At 40.4% G+C, this 17,765-nt stretch overlaps 1 protein-coding gene across 4 annotated transcripts in view; it reads right to left on the reverse strand.

Annotated features, from left to right (window-relative positions):
• Window positions 1–17,765, reverse strand: part of ets1 (ETS proto-oncogene 1, transcription factor) — a 40,994-nt gene that overhangs the window by 15,143 nt on the left and 8,086 nt on the right. Inside the window, exons 1-2 of one of the 4 annotated variants that reach the window (XM_081614509.1) lie at window positions 8,743–9,114; window positions 6,948–6,995 (exon numbers count right to left, since the gene is read on the reverse strand). The exons of 2 other annotated variants lie outside the window; for them this stretch is intronic. Coding sequence is in view for 1 of the 2 variants with exons in the window: in XM_008425966.3 (XP_008424188.1) it covers window positions 8,743–8,809 (67 nt within the window). In the remaining variant the exon portion in view is untranslated. Of the gene's footprint in view, window positions 1–6,947; window positions 6,996–8,742; window positions 9,115–17,765 lie in introns of those variants that run through there. One more of the 4 variants, XM_008425966.3, reaches the window with a different exon arrangement.

Here is a 17,765-nt window from a genome sequence, read left to right on the forward strand (position 1 = left end):
AGACAAGGAGCGTTACAATAAGTGTAAAAATCAATGTGTTGAAAACTGCAAGTATGAATAATTGCAATTTTCAAACCTTACTGGAGTATTCCATACTATGCAGGAAGTCGTTAAAACATTTATTAACAACAACAACAAAAAATTATTATTATTTTTTGCTTCTACTATTTGTGTACGAAAAACAGCGGAACATGGAAGAGACCGGGTAGGGTACCATTCATGCAAGAACCGCCGCTGTTCAAGAATCCCTTACCAGCCAATGCAGTCTTAAAATAATTTTTAAAGTACATCATTGCACATTCAATTCAACTTCACAGTTCCATAATAAAAATAAGACCTTAGCAAGCTCTGGATAGTTCGGGTCAACTAGCCTTCTACCAAACATATTTTCCTTTCAAGAGGCCTTAGCAGAGCAGATACTCTCATGTTGCAAACGGCTCAGACAGTCTGCGCTTTGATGTAAAGGCAGGCGCAAAATGTGGCAGTTTATTTGAGCTGGATGGAGTGGAGTTTCTCTGCACTTTCGAACCGTTTGAGTCCCCTCCCTCCCGGTCGCTTTTATCAGCCCGGCTGCTGTGCGCGCTCGCCCACGCAAAATGAAACCTACTTTAGCACTAAATCCTCCATCAAAAGACACTAAACACCACAGAGTACAAGTGATGTCGGGTTTATAAGGAAGAAAAGTATGAGAGAAGTATGAAATCATGAATACAAACAAAATTAAACTGTGAAATGCAAGTTTTGCTGGGTTTTTTTATAACATGTTCTTTTTGTTTACATACATTTGAAGAATTAGCTTTGTTATTTTTAAAAGCTTAAACTGTAAACACAATATGTACATCAAGAAAATATGCTTTGTGCATATTTAGAAAATGCACAGTTTTGTTATATTTGTGGATAAAGCATGAAGAGGAGGGCAGAACAATATTGAAAGACAAACTCTAAATGCAAAAGTAAAGTGATAATAGAGCAGTCTGCATGGCGAATGATCCATACGAAAGTTATCCATGGCAGCGCTAATGTACAATACGCATCCATTAGTAGGAAAGAGGCGAGCTCGGACCTAGACGATCTCTAGTAAATGATGAAGTCCTGATACAATTTCAAAGCCTGCGAGTCCCATTAGATGCAACATGGTCAGTGCGCGCAGAGCCTTAAAGCATCCACAAGTCATCACTTTCCACATTAGACAGTGTGGGTTTGTCCGCAAAATGAGTCCCATCCACTTAGCTCACGAATTGTGGGAGAGGGTGTAAATCACGAGCCAACATTAAGGCATTCACATTTCACCAACAAGGCTTACAAAGAAAGGGTGCCTACAGTGGAAAAATGAACTGGAGGCAATTTCTACTAATGATCCATGATGAATAATAAGTTAATCTATTCTAAGAATCACCAAATGAGAGTGGTGTTTTATATAGACATGCAGTAAAAGGTATTGATTTGCTACTCGTGTCATTATGACTGGGACAACTTCCATGGACCCGTCCGCTCCTGTTACATTACCAAACTAAAACAACAAATCTGCCTGACACCTTTTAGCAGACATGGATACACTAAATTACCAGCCGTCTTTGTCTGCATTCTGGGTTATGGATGAGAATTTAGGATTGTTGTGGCTCAGACTGAAGTCGATAAGGCATCGGTAGGCATGGCCAGGTAGGGCAGGGCAGGACTGAGGAAGATAGACAGATTGCATCTTGAATGGCTGAGGGGAAGCTGAGCTGGGGGAGCGTGACTCACCAGCTTGTAAAATGAGCCCACCATGGGATAAGGGAACCAGTGGTGGGCTAAAAGCAATTGAGAAAGAGTCAAACAATTGAATGGGAGGATTCATAAAGATCCCCTCGCTCTTCTCTTCATCTCGCGAGTGACATCACAGTGGGACCGGAGCCATCTCCCAGCCTCTGGCAGAGGATCAGTTCATTCATGAAGCCTGTGCTGCTGCCTCCACTCACAATGATGCAATGATACATAGAGAGCAGGCAACCAGACCCTATAAATAAGGGACAATATGCTTTCTATCATGTGACTGAGCTATATATAGCCTAAGAGAGTTAAGTGGGTATGTGTCAGGGTGGGAAATAGAAAGTGGACAGTGAAAAAAAACAAAAAAAAAAAAAACATGAGAACGGTGTCTAAAAAGCTATTCAAAGGGATCTCTATAAAGTGAAAGAGTCCATTGGTTAAGCTGCAACTTCCTGTGGGAATTGGGGTGAGTTGTGAGTTCAGGGGAGGGTCATTTTACAGTCACTGCCAAGGATTTCCTGGATATCCCAACATGCAGGAAGCCACAACAGCAACACATAAAGGTGGAGGAAAAAAAAAGACAGAGGTTTGAGTCGATCAGACAAGACCTTATACTGCAATTGGTTTTCTGAGGCAGTCTACTCTACCTTCAATTGAACAGGGCTGGAAAGTGCTAACCAAGAGCGCCTTTGATGAAGATCCATATCTAGAGCACCAATCTGGGAACAAGAGGTCATAGACCCTACTAGTATGAAGAGGGTCCATTCACCAGTGCAGGGTGATAAAGTGGCTACTGAGGGCTGCAGTCGAATAAGAGGGGGAGTAAGGGCTGGCTGTCTGGTTTTAACAGGGCTTTTTGTTCAGTTAGCAAAGCTGTTTTCGATTTTCTATTTCAAAACTAAAAGACCAGAAATAGATGTGTAGGAAATGTGAAGAAGCCATCCCAGACCCTGACTAAAACTCGCTTCAAAGCAGGACAATGATAGGCTAAGGCAAACCAAACCAGGAAAATCCCACCATCGTAGGCACCAGCACTGAAACACTAGTTTTATTCTAACATCATAACCACTGGCTTCTGGATGGCCTCCCTGAAACACAAGCCTGTGGTGATGTTAGGAAGCTGTAAGAGATAGGACTGCTATTGCCGACAGCATAGTAAGAGCTGCCCAGGACCATCGCTACCGCAGACATATTGGCAACTGAAGCAGACATTAATAATTGAAATTGTGATTCATGCAATCATGTACAGGAGCTACACATAGCTTAATTAGAGATTTGTTTTAAACAGAGTGTATCTCCCTGATCCATATTGAACTGCCTTGCAAAAACAGCAGAACTTTAGGTATGCCTCAAGTATTCAGGATTAGGCAATAGTTATGAATCTATTGCAAAAACCTATTGCAAAACTCTTAAGTTCTCCTTTAGTTCTAGGAGAAAAATGATAGTCAACAGGAAAGGATCTCGTAAAGTGACTTAACAAAACTGACTTTGATAATATATTGCCTTGTTCCAAGTTTCTAGGAAAAAGAAAACTGCCAGACAAGCACAATAATGGAAATGTTAGGTGGTGTTAGTGCAGTCCGATATAGGGCTAGCTACCCCAGCACCGACATCCCTCATTGGCTGTGTCCGTCCCTGTTATAAACAGACATGGGATGCTCTGGGGGAACTGTTTAGGCATTAACCCAAACACACGACACATCTGACAAACAGTTTACGCTCCACGTTTAATTTTTTCCAACAAAACAGTGCCTGTCCCATTTTTAGTCCAAAGCAACGCATTCCACAGCCAGGTTTCTGATACAAGAGTGAATCACGTAAAACACTATGCAGCTCTGAATTCATTCTCACTGAGGCCTTTACAATCAACCATTCTCTTTTGGTGCATATACGTTTCAAAAAGCCTGGATCTAATTATACACCATGCATACATTAGAGGTTGTATGGTCTGCAGATGGACACTTGATAAATAAATTCCCACTAGACCACACTGTTTTCATGTTGCATGCCTCACATTCCACCTCTGTTTTACAATCGCTAATGCGCTTCTCACAGCTTTCTTGTTTTCCTCTAATGTGACCAAAAATGACTTGTGGTCTAGGCGGCAAAATGGTTTCAGCTCGGGATGATGAATTACTCTTCTATTTTAAGCTCAGTGTCGCCTCCATGCCTAATAGGAGTGTAAAACATGTACAAAAAAGTTGACACACTCCTTTATCTTGCTGAGATAAAGGAATGCGCAACACCTCAAACTTAACTGATCAAGAAGACGTAAACCAGAATTCGATAACATGAAAAGTTAGTGTTTTGCAAGATGAGATGGAATTGATTTCCAGCATGAGGGTAACAGTGTAGTTATGTAAACTCTCACACAAACTGACTTCTTTATCTGCCACTCTCCAGTTCTCTGCCTTTCTCTTAACACCACAAATCAAAACACACACAGATACACAGATGGGTTGTGACTCATTTCATCAAAGAATGACTGGACTTCAGGGGATAGCGTGCTGCTTCATTAGACTATGTGACTGGTCATGAGAAAAGCAATGACCATATCTTGTAAAATTCCATGCAGTGACTCACAATTTGCCCAGCACTACCTTGTAACCTTGTCTAAAAAAACATCAAAAGCTGTACAACAGCACATGGAGTTTGCATAAGTCAGGATACAAATAGTTACATAAAAGTGATCTATTTTATGTAAGAAAAAACAAAGCTTTAATAAATGCTGATTTGACAATGAAGAAAGACAGATTGGTAAAAAAAATTAAGTAATGACTCCAGTTTATGCTGCAGTGTCTCAAATGGTGGCTTTAAACCTGTATCTAATTTACAATTCCATAGAATTATTAACGTTCAGGTCATCATAAGGAATGAGAAATGCACCGACATTGAAGATTACACCAGCCTCAAAAACATAACCTTTCCACAACATTTCGATTGGGTTAGTCAGTCAATCAATATGCCTTTCGTGCTGTAGGCTTAATACACATAGAGTCTGTGGCTGTACCCCATTTATTCAGCTAATTACAGAACCAGACACAGACACAAAAAACAGCTGGTCTGCAGTAAAAAGAAAAAAAAGTTAAGAAAATCTGGAGCATATGGTTTAAAAAAAAAAAAAGAGTGACATGGCCTCATTGTGGACAGTTAAAAACATCCGTGTTGAAGCAAACATTTTAGGTGCATTTATTTTGGATCATTTTTTTTTGTTTGTTTTGTTTATTGCTGGGGAAACATTGCTCCAGAAAGGGGATGCATAAGACACACATAGTGTAAAACAAAGAAGGGATCAAAGTAGAAGGCACTCAAGCCAATGTCTAGACTTAGTTTAAATTTTGTATCAAACTGTACCAGAATGGGTTCGGTAAGGCTGGTAATGTAAAGAGGGCACAGGCATGATGGGATAGCAAAAGCAGAGTCAAACAGACTCACCATAGGAGAGCCAGTGGCGTGTGGTGCAGCAGGCGTCTAGTGCCATGACTCAGGGATTACACGCTAGGAATGACTGGGGATGGGACGAAGTACGCTCACTAGGAACTCACAGTATCCCACATCAAGGAGTCGTGAGAAAAACTCATGTGGCCAACAGAAAGAAATGGAAACATTGGGGGGGGGGGTAGAGAAAAGAGGGGGAGGATCGTTTGAGGACGAGCGGGTGGGTAATTGACTATAGAGTTACAAAAAATATCTTCTTTGTGCTAGACTTCCCCTACCCAAGTATTTTATTTTTTTAATTTGTTTTGTTTTTTTATTTTTTGGTGAAAAGTGAGTCAATAAGATGGTGTAGACAGAGGAGATGCACTACATTTGGATTACTGTTCATTCGAACCGTTTACTGCTATCAAACTGACCACACCTTGGTTGTTCTTTAAACCTTAAGATCCTGACTCTACATATGTTTATTATTTAGTAGAGTGCTGTATCTGCTACTGACACGCCTTACTTTATGACTAAGCTTTATAAGCAAAAATTAAGGCGTGTAGTCACGAGGGAAGCATTGTGAAAGGACCTACGCAGTACATGGTTTTATGTGCAGAAGACGGACTCAGTCAAGAAGCAACGAATGAAGCACTGACTGAATAGGGGGAATAACCTATTTCATAGATTTAATGTACAGCACGGAAAAGTACAGAAAGACAAGGTCATTGTAAAAAAGCACAGACCTCCACTTCATGCTGGCCAACACAGGGAGGCCAATTGTCAAAGTTAGCACCTACAGCACTGAAGGTGAAAACACAGTCTGGTCAAAGACTGTCTGATACAATTTTGGTGTTGTAATGAACGGATGTGAACAACTAAGGTCTGATTCTTGCAACCAGATCAGCCTCAGCTTCACTTAAAAAAAAATTTAATTATCTGCACTGCTTGGTGAGATTCACCGACAGACCACATGAAGAAGGATTAGGATTACCCAAACAGTGTTTACACAGCTACCAACAAGCCACACACTCTCAAATATTGGCATATATTACACTGTGCCACTGAAGTAGCGTTGACACAATACATGATAATAAAAATGGAACCTTATGCAACTCTCTGTCCTTGCTCCATAAAGCCGCAAAATGGGAATCTCCACAGAAAAGAAAGTCTGACGTAGTTCTGGAAATCATCTCTGTGGCATGACTTGTATGTGCTTGTACTGTATGTGGCTGGCATGGAAGCAGATGCCATATAAGGCCTTGCTACATGAGCATCAGCGCTGCACTGCGTTGATCAGATAAAAGTGAGCCTCCCTTCAAGGTCTCTCCATGCGTCCATGCATGCCACCCAGCAGGGCATGCTCGGAAGCATTCCAGTCAGCCACTGAACCCCGAATTTCAGGTCTTATGAAACCAAGCAGTCAAGTGGGAGAAAGCCGAAAAGTATGTCTCATCCTGTAAATGATTGGCAAGTCTTTTCATTAGCAACTGTATGAAATTTTGCTCGATTGTGCTGTACTCCTACAGAATACAGACCAGCTTTTCAACACCACCTCTGGAAAGCTAAGTTTTGTTATGGCTACACAAAGCTGTCAGTAGCAAAATATCGTGGTCTGGGTTACCATGAAAAAAAAAAGTGTACTTTGCTGGGAATTACTCACTGTAGCGCTAGGGAGGAGGGGTGAGGGACAGCATAAGAGCTTGGGGAAACATTAGAAGCTGTGTTTGGTTGTACCTCTGACCCTGGCGTTGTGTGAGCGCTTTGAAAGAAATTACCTCAGCTGGAGGGTGAGGACAGCCCCACGAAAGCCGACACTGGCAGCACTTCCGTCACAAAAGAAAACAAATAGTATAGTAAGGTGGGCTGGAAATAGCCTAAGCATGATAGCAGGGTATAAACATAAACACATATACTGTATATTGATGCAGGTGTTTCGCAGAAAAGGTGACTGTTGCAGTTCTAACTTAGCAACACTGCTTTTTTTTTTTTTTTTGAAGCAGTGGACGTTTCACCAGAAACGTCCACTGCTTCTCAGTGGTAGTCCAGCACATCCTTCTAAAAAAAAAAAAAAGGCCTGTAAATGATGGCATTTTAACACATCCTTAAACTTTTTAGAAGTTTACGGCTGAACTTGTCTTCTACTATGTTGCTTTAGACACTGGGAGTACGTTTATCTTGTAAGCATAGTAACTACAAAAAGTAAACACAACTGTATATGTGGAGACAGTTGAAGCAGTTTCACTTGGGTTTTGAACTCCTCCTTCGCAGGCTTGCTATGACCCGAGTGCACCCAAGTGAGAGTAAGAGGGGCCGAGCATTGTGAAACGGTTTTGCAAGATAGTGCTACGCTCTGGCAACATAACCACGCCTGTCAGCACATTTTTTTTGTGTGTTTGCAAGGTATATGTGTATTTAGGCTTTGCTCTGCAGGTATTGACAGCAAGGAGAAGCTGGTTATTGCGGTGAATCACTGCTTCTTTAGTCGGTCAACTCTGGCAATTAGTGTCAGATTTCCATAATGCATCGTTACTAGCTTGCTGCTCAGCTAACAGGACTCAAAATGCCACCTGAGGTGTGAACGGGCAGGGAAATTGATGTAAGAACAAAAAAAAGTGAAAAATGCAAATCAATCAAACAAAAAGTTTAAGTACAAGAAGTGAAACCGTACGATGTTTTAAAATCCAAAACAGCTCAAAACTGTGGCCAAACCCATCACTACTGCTTGTATAATCCCTCCAGCGAGCCAAGAGTTGGAGAGGCAAGCCTCAGCAGTGCAGATTCATCACCTCAGCCTGCCTCTCCTTTCCTCTGGATACTCCGTTTCAGCCACTTAGGAGAAGGAGGAGGCGGAGGTAGTGAGGACAGAGGAAAGGGAGGCAATGGAGAGGGGGGTTATTAGGGACCACTGATTGTCTCCAAGGTGAAAAGTCAAAGCTCTTCCCTGCATGACATGGGATATGTAGAGATGGGTAGGAGAAGAAGGGAATAAGTTGCACAACATAATCTAAAAGAAAAAAAAACATAACTATGACCTAAATATGAGCAATGTCTCAATTAGAGATCTAAAAATTCAGAATGGGAAAAAGTAAGATACTCAAAAATGCCATGTTTCACGAACATATCCCAGCTAGGTGATATGCTATCACGCTTAAACTTATTTTAATCTTAAAGTTTTGCGAACACTTTGCATCAGTTATTTAAGATTATAGGAAATGCACGTTTGGGCTAATGTAAAGCCCAATGCATTCAATAACAATGACGTGAAACACGCATACAGTACGGTACAGCCTATTGCATGACTGTGAAGCCTCAGGCGTGACAGCGTTTTTCTTTGCGTGTTCTCCAATATTGAGCAACAAAACAGTCTTAGTACATTAAAGGCGTTCAGGACGTTTTGTCCCCCCACTTTTAGCGCGTCTAATAGGTGAGAATCAACGCTGTGGTTTACTCATTAACGTAATCTGTCACCGACCGGGTCGCCTTAGCTACGAGAAAAACCATCTAAGGAGTGATGTTAGTCCCGTGCTAACTGTCAAAGCGCTTCATAAGAGGAAGAGTTGCCTTACTCACCGTCCATCTTTTCAGCCTTTATGATGGTTAACGTCGGTTTCATATCGACAGCTGCCGTCATGATCATCAGATCAGCGTGGTTTGAAAAAAAAAAAATGCCGCGTTCCTTTTTTAAAAAAAATATATTTTAACAGCTCCAAAAGAGGGGAAAAAAACTCAATAAGTGGGTAAAATCTTCTCCTCCTTTGGCGATTCTAATTCTATTCTCCTCACACTACAACACGATTAAGATTCTTTTACTCTAACTTATCTCGTTGTCTCTCTCCCTCACCGATGCATACACACACACACACACACTCCCTCTTTTCCTCGTTCTTTCTTGCTCACTCACTCACTCACTCACTCCTCTGTATCTCTAGCCATGGGCGTTGCATTTTGCACAGACCCGAAGCGCTACGACTGTCGAAGGGGGCGGTGTTTGAGGGGCTGACTTGCCAGTTGATTCACAATTCAATTACTATGTCCCACTCTTACCATCCCACCCTCCCACTCATACACACACAAAGACCCAATCACACCTCCTCATTTTGTAGTGTGAGAATAATCTTGCCAAGACCACAGAACGTCATCAAATGTATGACTCGTTCCCGAAAATTCCTCTTTTTTTCCAAGAACATGAAAACTGCTTTAAAAAGTGGGGCTCACTGTTGAGTGCCTTGAATGACTTACTCGTTATTTAGGCAAATAATTTTAAACGACACTACAAAGAGCTTATTAAAAGACTTCTTGGTATTTTGAGCCATGATGTTTGGAGTCTGACTTCAGTTGAAACAAACTTTGCTTACAAATGTAACATTTACTTTGGCATCTTCTTCCTGGTGAAAGCCTGTTCAGAGGACAGGACTGACATTGCAATGGCAGTCAAATATAGGTAAGGCTGATGGTAAAATTGTTAATAACTTGCACCTCATCATCACTAATAATGTTTATGTAATAAACAGTGTGAAGCATTGCAGTCCGGTAGTCTGCTTGCCTCACTGTTGGCTTATTAGGTAGCTGCAAAACAACAAAATGTTAGATGAAACATGAATGGTTCAATGTTTCCAGAATAACAGCGACAGTTCTTGTGTGCATTGCACTCTGGGCAGGTTCCCCCCTTCTCTATGTGCAACCAAATGTGTCTACGCCCAGCACAAAACCTATCCAGAAAAATAAATAAATAAATGAATGTGATTGGTCAGAAATCTAAAGGAACTCAGTGAATGTTAATTTTCTGACAATTAGTGTTGGTGAAAAGTTGGATAACTAGAACGATGATTTAATTGATTTCTAAACTATTTTTTTTATGTCACAGTCAATCATATTTTTTTTTGTTCACATGGAGAGTGCACAAATCACAAACTGTTTTAAAGTGCCTACATGATTACATTGTCTATGTTTGATCAGTCGGTAGTTTTGTTTTTGATTCTTGCTTCAATTTAAGTGGGCCCTATTCTCACAGAAGCAATGTGCTTTCTTGCTTTTTCTTGCAGATAAAAAAAAAGTAACATCTCAAATTGGGCTTTAAAGTATCTGTGTTTACTGATTAATCAGTGTAACTGTTGTCAACTTACACTTCAACAGTTTTCAATTAGACATAGCTAAACACTAGTGAAAGTCCTTAAAAACATCAAAAATAGTTCTTTATTTTAGTAAAGAATCAGTTACTTTAACATCATTGGTCACCCAACGTGCATACTAGTACTTCTTCTTGCAGAAAACTGTTAAGAGCGTTGTTTCGCCACCCACAGACCCTGCAACTCTGATGAGACGACACTATTACTCATATTAAAAACCGACATTTTGTCTCTAAATGGGAGCAAAAATAACACAAATGGCCACAATTTAGTTACTCTCCACTGTGTTGTAAGCCTTGATATTGCTATAATTATGACTGAAAACTAAATAATTTACAGGGGTAAAATAGAAAAAGAATTCATGTTAAGGTATAGTTTCTTTCGTTCAAAACATTTCTTTAAAGTCTTGGGCAGGCCCAGCCTTCCCCATAACTCACCCCCATAAACACTTCAGAGTATTTCCTGTTCACCTCTTACGGATCAATAAAACCTGCCATGTCTATTTACTTCACATTACTGAATCAGTTAACAGTGCCTAAAATGCAACTTCACAAATAGATGCACACATCCACCTAGGTAAAGTTTAAAAATAGTCTAGTTTTTCTAACTTTAATTTTAATCTAACAATAACATCTGCCAAACCAGGCCTGCTGTCACCATGATCATCAATGAAAATCCAGTTTCCTAAGGTAAACTGGGTGCTCTAGTTCTAATTTAGCCCCTTTTTATGAAGTTTTGTGCTTTCATATTGACAGTAATCAGGAACAATGGTCATGTCTTGCTGGAAATTTAATCAAAATCTTGTTCTACCACTGAAAATGAACAATGACAAGAGAAAGATTGGGCTCTCCAGCCACAGTAAGTCTGTGCACAAGGCTCTGCCATTAGCGGCTATCTCCCATGGCAACAGAAACTCTAATAACAGATTCTAATATTATTGCTTTTAACAACAACGAGAAAACTAAATGTACAAAATAGACGAGGAATGATGCAAGTACTATCTATCTGAAGTTCATTACTGAAACAATCTGCATGGTTTCATCACCAGGTTCCTATTTTCTAAGCAACCAACCTCATTGTGACTGACAGCTTGCCCATTTTTACAATACCTGTGCATGTGCCTTATGCATGTATTTCTAAATGGGATGATCTGGAAAGAGACAGGGGAGCCAGGATTATTGATCACATATGGATTTTTAAACCGGTGGTACTTCACTGGCTCCATTAGCCGCCCCGTATCAGGTTTCATTGGCATGATAGCAGTCTCATCTGAGAGGAGCACTAGCGGATTCTGTATTGAGAAGAGCTGCCTCACCAGAGGGGCCGAGGGTGGAAAAGAATGGAACAGTACCTCTCAATTCACATCAGCTAGCCTGACCATCACTCGCTCGCTCTTTCTGACTGAACCTCTTTGTTTTCTGTTAATGAACTCCCTTCATTTCTGTTCTTAGAAGGACAGCCTGGGTTCCTTTGCGCCCGAGGGGAGCCATTTGGGGTTTAATGGCATTGCTGACTAACATTGAGTCTGGAGTCACTGTAGGACATTTTACTTTGGGCTTCCTTTTGGTTTTACTTACCGAAATCAGTTTAACTGCAGCAAAAAGCCAATTTAATTTCATTTTCCGCTTTGCTTATTTTCTCCCTTTGCAAAAGGTTATAACAACTGATTCAGCATAAAATATAACAGTATAAAAGTAAACTCCTTCCTTTATCACAAATCCCTTTATACCATAATTAGTGTTTTTAATGGGATATTTCAGGAAATTTGAGGTGAGGCTCTGGCAAAAGGTTGAAAGCAGTCAACAGCTTACCAAAAGCTATTTTTATTTACAAATACAGATTGTTTATAAATATGAATGACGGGTCCAAGAAGAGCCAAAACTAAAACAGTTTCACCATCTTAAAACACTTTCAAACCTAGAATTCTCAAGTTTATTCAAATTCTATTTATTGAACCTTTAACATTTTGCCACCTTTGCAAAGAGTTAAACAACTTAGGCATTTGCAGTTGGGGCTAAAGTAGTAACTTTTATAGCAGTAAATGTGAATGTCATCTTGATGATTATTCGACTGATTTACTCATCCATCTGGGAGTTATCCCGCAATGGATTTGTCCTTAAAATCATAGCTGAAAATTATGTTGTAGCAGAGTTTAGTGTGCTCAAGTTGAGTTGGAAAACCAATGAGAGTCTGCAGTTGTTTAGTTTCTAACTAGTATTAGCAATGAAAAATCCCTGGAAATTTATCTCTCTTAATGTTATTTGAACAAACATACATAACATTTTCATAACCAACACTATGTGCAACCGGTTTGAAGCGATACAAACTTAAGCGATGTTTGCTACATTTGCTGTTTTACATGTACAGCAGCCATATTGGATAGTAAATTCAGTACTGCTCAATCCTCAGATTTTCCCCATCGGGAGTGTTCTTATTGTTTGCTTTTTTTTGGAGGTAAGTGAATTTGCTATTCCCAATGAATAGCAAAAGATGAGAGGGAAATAAGGAGCACAATCAACACTGGTTAAACACACAACAGACAATTTTATATTAGCCTAGGAAGTTTTTGTTCTAAGCCACTATTGTTAAAACAAACTGTGTCTTTTCCTGTCTAGTCAATGTGATTGTTAATTGTCTTCCAGTCAGAAAACAGACATCCAGTGTGTGTACTAGACCTGTCTCCGATCAAAGAAGTTTGGTTTCAGCATCTCCTATCTTCACCTGGCAAATGCTGTTTCCATGGTTTTGACAGTTAGCAGGCTTCACTCATTTGTGCTGCAGCGCAGCAGCCACCGGCTAAAGCAGTTCTCTCTCTCTCTCTCTTCTTGCTGCTTGCTGCTTTCTGCCGCTGCTGACTGTCTCTCATTGGCACATCTGCGTTGCCTGCCTGTCTGTAATCCTTAGATGTAACCGTTGCACCTGCTGCTTTTCACAGAGTTAACGGAAAGGTTATTCGATTTAGAGCAATCCGTACAGCTGTCAAGTGATATTTGTGTTTGATGTTGGCACCCTCCCAGCAGGTTCCAAGGGTTAGTTCTGCTCAAAGTCTTTTGAGTTCTTTCCCCCCCCCCTTCATGTCTGTAAGACTGCTAAATGGTGATCCATATGTAGGATTACACTGAAACATGTCTCAGACAAAAGATAGAGTATGACGTGATGTGTTCGGTATGGCATGTGAATAGACACCATTTAGCATGTCATCAATCAGGCACTCATTTATAGCCACTCAAGCATGCACACAGACGGGTGATGGACACACACACACGGACACGCACTTGTAGGGACAAAGAGAAAGAGGGCAGACAGTCAAACAGTAAAACAGTGGGGTCTTTGTGGCTGCTGTCTGGCAGCTCAGTCACAGCTCTATCTGCAGTGGGCCGCTGTGTGAAGGTGCCACAGGCTGGATGCACTCCTGCTGAGATCAGACGCTCAGTTGAGAAAAGAACCCTACACATGTGAGCGTGTGGCTGTGCTCGTGTACGTCTCTTCCCTAGACCTCACATTCCAAAGTATCTTCCGATAGCATGCGATGGTGTGCGCGTCCGCTACTGAATAATGTGCATGTAAGTGCACTGGGAAAGTAGCGGGGGCCTCCCTGAACAAAGGCTCAGCTCTTTTCTGAACAATTAGCTTCGCTAAAAAGGACATCTCTTCCTCCATTAGTGGCACCACGTGCCCCCCATCACTCCATTGTGCTGATAATTCAATTATCCCCACCCCCCTGTGAGGCTCTTTGCCTCCCAGACTTCCCTCTCTCTGTCTTCCCCTCCCTCCTCACTTTTAGAAGCACACTTTGAGAAGAGCCTCTTCTACCTCAGAGCCAGAGGGTTATTTGGTAGGTATTTGTTTTTAATTTACTGTGCATTACAGTCAAGAGTAACACTCAAAGAAATGGTACTATAAATCAGGCATACAGTAGCAGACTGGAGGCAGCTGATGTTGTTTTTGATAAACTGTCTTATTCCATTTAAATAGATGACCTCAAGCTACCATGGACTGATCTGGACTCTTTTATGGAACAAATTTGTATTCACATGAATTCACTCGTATTCATGGCAACAATTGTTAGTTCACTCTCATTAGAGATAGCAGAGAATATCATCATGCCTTACGATTCATTCAAACAAAGGGGTAATCTTTCTAAGGGTTTATTAAAGCACCACCTTTCCTGATGAGCTGGCATCTGTTGCATCATGTCCCATCAGTAATTGCGTAGCTTTTGGAACTGTGTGTTCTCCAGCTAAGATCTGCAATGAGTCATTGCATTAGCAGAGGGAACTTACCACACAGCACTTCCTAGAAATAAAACTTGCAGTACTCTGGAAAAGAGACACAATATGGCCTGTTTGGATGATTTTACAGTAAGAGTATAGGAGTATATATTTAACACACCTTTATATATATATATATATATATATATATATATATATATATATATATAGTAAAACTGAAGTCAGTCTAGCAAAGAAAATGTTGACAAATATTGTGACTGTTTTAATCATTTGGAGACTCATATTGTTATTGAATCGCTTCTTCTGTGTTGCTTCCCTACGTTGAGGCTTTCTCTCCCAACTGCAGCCAATTACATCACTTTCAAACTGGTTGTGTTTTGCTCATGATTAAAGCCAATATAGGCTGATCCCAGCCTTGCTGTCAGCCATAACAAACAGTTTGTGTTTTACTGTGACTTTTTGCAAACTAGGTGTTAGACAGTAACTGCTAGCAACTTTTAGCAACTTTTAATGAAAGCAGTAAAATCGTAATGAAAACAATGTGTTTGATTTAATTCAGCCTCGGGTCTCCAATTAAAATTATTCAGTTGGGTTGGATCGAACTTGGACACAATGCCTATGTGTTTGGTCTGAATCGGGTTGGATTTTTTTAAAGTCCAATTTAAACTCAATCACAGATTTCTACTTCAGATTCGGATCAGGAGGAATTTGTGAGGCTTGGAGTTCAGACCCCAGCAGGTGAAGCCCTCACAATTTAAGTTGAGTTGTTTCATATCATTGTTTATATGTCGCTATTGGAGTCACATTTAGTGGCGGAGAAAAAGATGTGTCATAAATAAATTCATTAAAACATTTTTGTCAAAACAAAAACAAATCTCATATTTGTACTTTTTTTTTTTTTTTTTACAAAATATTGTTCATTTGAATCAGGAACTGGTTGTATTGCTGCATTCCTATTTTCCATTGCATAAGTTTAAAAAGAAAAGTAAAATCAAATTTAAAAAAGATAGGTCAGTTTTTCAGGCAGTGTTCATGACTAACACAGTAACTAATCATTAGCAAAAGCAAACAAAAAAAATATGAGTAGATCGTGACTTATTATTAACAAAATCAGAGGAAGTGGGTTGTAAAAGGAAAATGAGCAAAGGCTTTCTTTGATGTGTCACTTCTCAGAGCCTGTTTCAAGAAGGAGGATAAGGATCCAGTGTGATGCTGTTTTACTAAATTTCACTTCTCACTCAGCAAAGCCTAAAGCTAAAATCTACAAATGTTCCAGCTGGTAGAAACAGATTGTCTCTTTCCTCTGTTAATTGACTAGCCTGGGTGTTTACATCATACTGCGCGGTTCAAATATAGGACCAAGGCAGCTATGCAACCCATTCCTCCACAGTTGTCTGTTGGTTTTCCGCGTTTCCACTCTTGTTTTGTTACATTGTTAGAGGGGGAAGTGTGCACTGGTCTGATTAGCATCACTGTTTCCTCCTTTCCCATAACCCCCCGGACCCCAGCAGGCTGCCTGTTTACTTTTAGAAATAAAAAATGGGCCTGCGCCCGTGAGGACGTGCCCCTCATCAGAGACGGGGCCCCCCCTTCCCTCCCTCCCTCCCTCCCTCCCTCCACTCCTCTCTCCACCATCACCACATCTCAGATCCTCCTCTTCTTCTCTTCTCCTCCCACTGTCACTGTTGCGGTCCTGTATCTTATCCCATTTCCTTATCCGTCCTCGCTCCTAAAACTGTATTCTTCCCTCTCCCTTTTGCTCGATCCCCCACAAGTCCCCTCCTATTCCGACTGTCCAGCTGTCAAATCATATCAAATAAAACGCAGGCCAATGGTCCCTGAGAGGCAGATCACAGCTGTGGCTCCATGCTCTAAATGTGAGTGCATGTTTAAATGTACACTGAACTCACAAGTGCCTGGGAGTGGATGTGTGTACTATCTGCATGTGTGCATGCGTGTGTGTGTGTTTCGGCTTTACTGAATGGAAGGATGCTGTAATACAATACTCGCCAGAGTGCAGGGTGTGAATTTAATGAATGAATACATAGAGTGTGCATCACTGCATGATGTTAGCAGGATGCACACATGTATGCAGAATATAGCTGCGCCTGGATTTCAGTGAGACTGCGCAGACAAACACACTTCATCTTCTTTTCTTTCATTCTTGTCTTCCCTTGCAGACACATATAAATAATTTCCAAAGTGGGAAGTTACAGCAGGTTCCCTTGGTGTAAGTGTTGGATGGTTGAAGAGTGGAGCTGTATAAACAACACTATGGCATGGCTGTCGTCAGGAAGGAGTGTGTGTGACATTGGGCTCAGGGCCAAACATACAAAGTTTCTTTTTTCTTCTTTTTTCAACTCCCCCCTCCAGCCCCCACCCCACATCTGTTCTGAACTGTTTCTTTCTCACACTGTCACATTTCATTTTGCAAACACTTAATCTATTTGCAATGAGAAAAGTAATATTAGATCCAAAATTTTAAACCTTTTAAGTAAAAAGCCAACATGTTATGTGGAATCAAAACTATTGCAATAAGTCTTAGTTCTGAGGCATGTATGCTGAAAGCTAAACATATATCTGCAAAAACACTTGGTCTCCTTAAAAACATGTCCTTTGGACAAATAAAAAGTGCTGTTAAAATGTTTACATTAAAGAGAGATTTGAACAGTTCAGCTTAGTTTGAATAAAACATGTAGGACTTGTAAGAATAATTTACTGTTTATTTTAATATTTGTGGTAGAGGGGGCAACATTAAAGTTATTCAGTTTAATTAACTTCTGTTTCATTTTTGATTGGGTGGATTAATTTAGAGGAACCTTTCAGTCATTAGTTTCTTCATACAAAACACACAACAATGCACACAATTACTGTCAAAAACATGAACAGAACTCTAATACACTGTCGCTGCTTTTCTTTAACAGTGAGCTTGGGGATCTTTTGACCTCCCCTCTAATTTCTTGTAAAACTATTCATACCTTTTGAACCTCTTCCCATTTTGAACTGTTACAACAAATTTTATTTGGTTTCAGTGTGAATGATCAGCATCATATCAGTATCAAATTATTCAACCAGAAGGAAAAAGAATACTTTCCAAACTGCATTTTGATTCAGCCCCCATATTGCTCAGGTATTCCTTAAATAACATCCAATGCAATCAATTGGTCTTGCCAAGTCAACCTAGACAGACAACTTAGTCTACTTGTGTGCAATTTAAACCGCATTAAGAATGCTG

This window comes from Poecilia reticulata, chromosome 13 (genome assembly GCF_904066995.2).
Source record: "Poecilia reticulata chromosome 13, P_reticulata-male-v2, whole genome shotgun sequence".
NCBI classification, from domain to species: domain Eukaryota; kingdom Metazoa; phylum Chordata; class Actinopteri; order Cyprinodontiformes; family Poeciliidae; genus Poecilia; species Poecilia reticulata.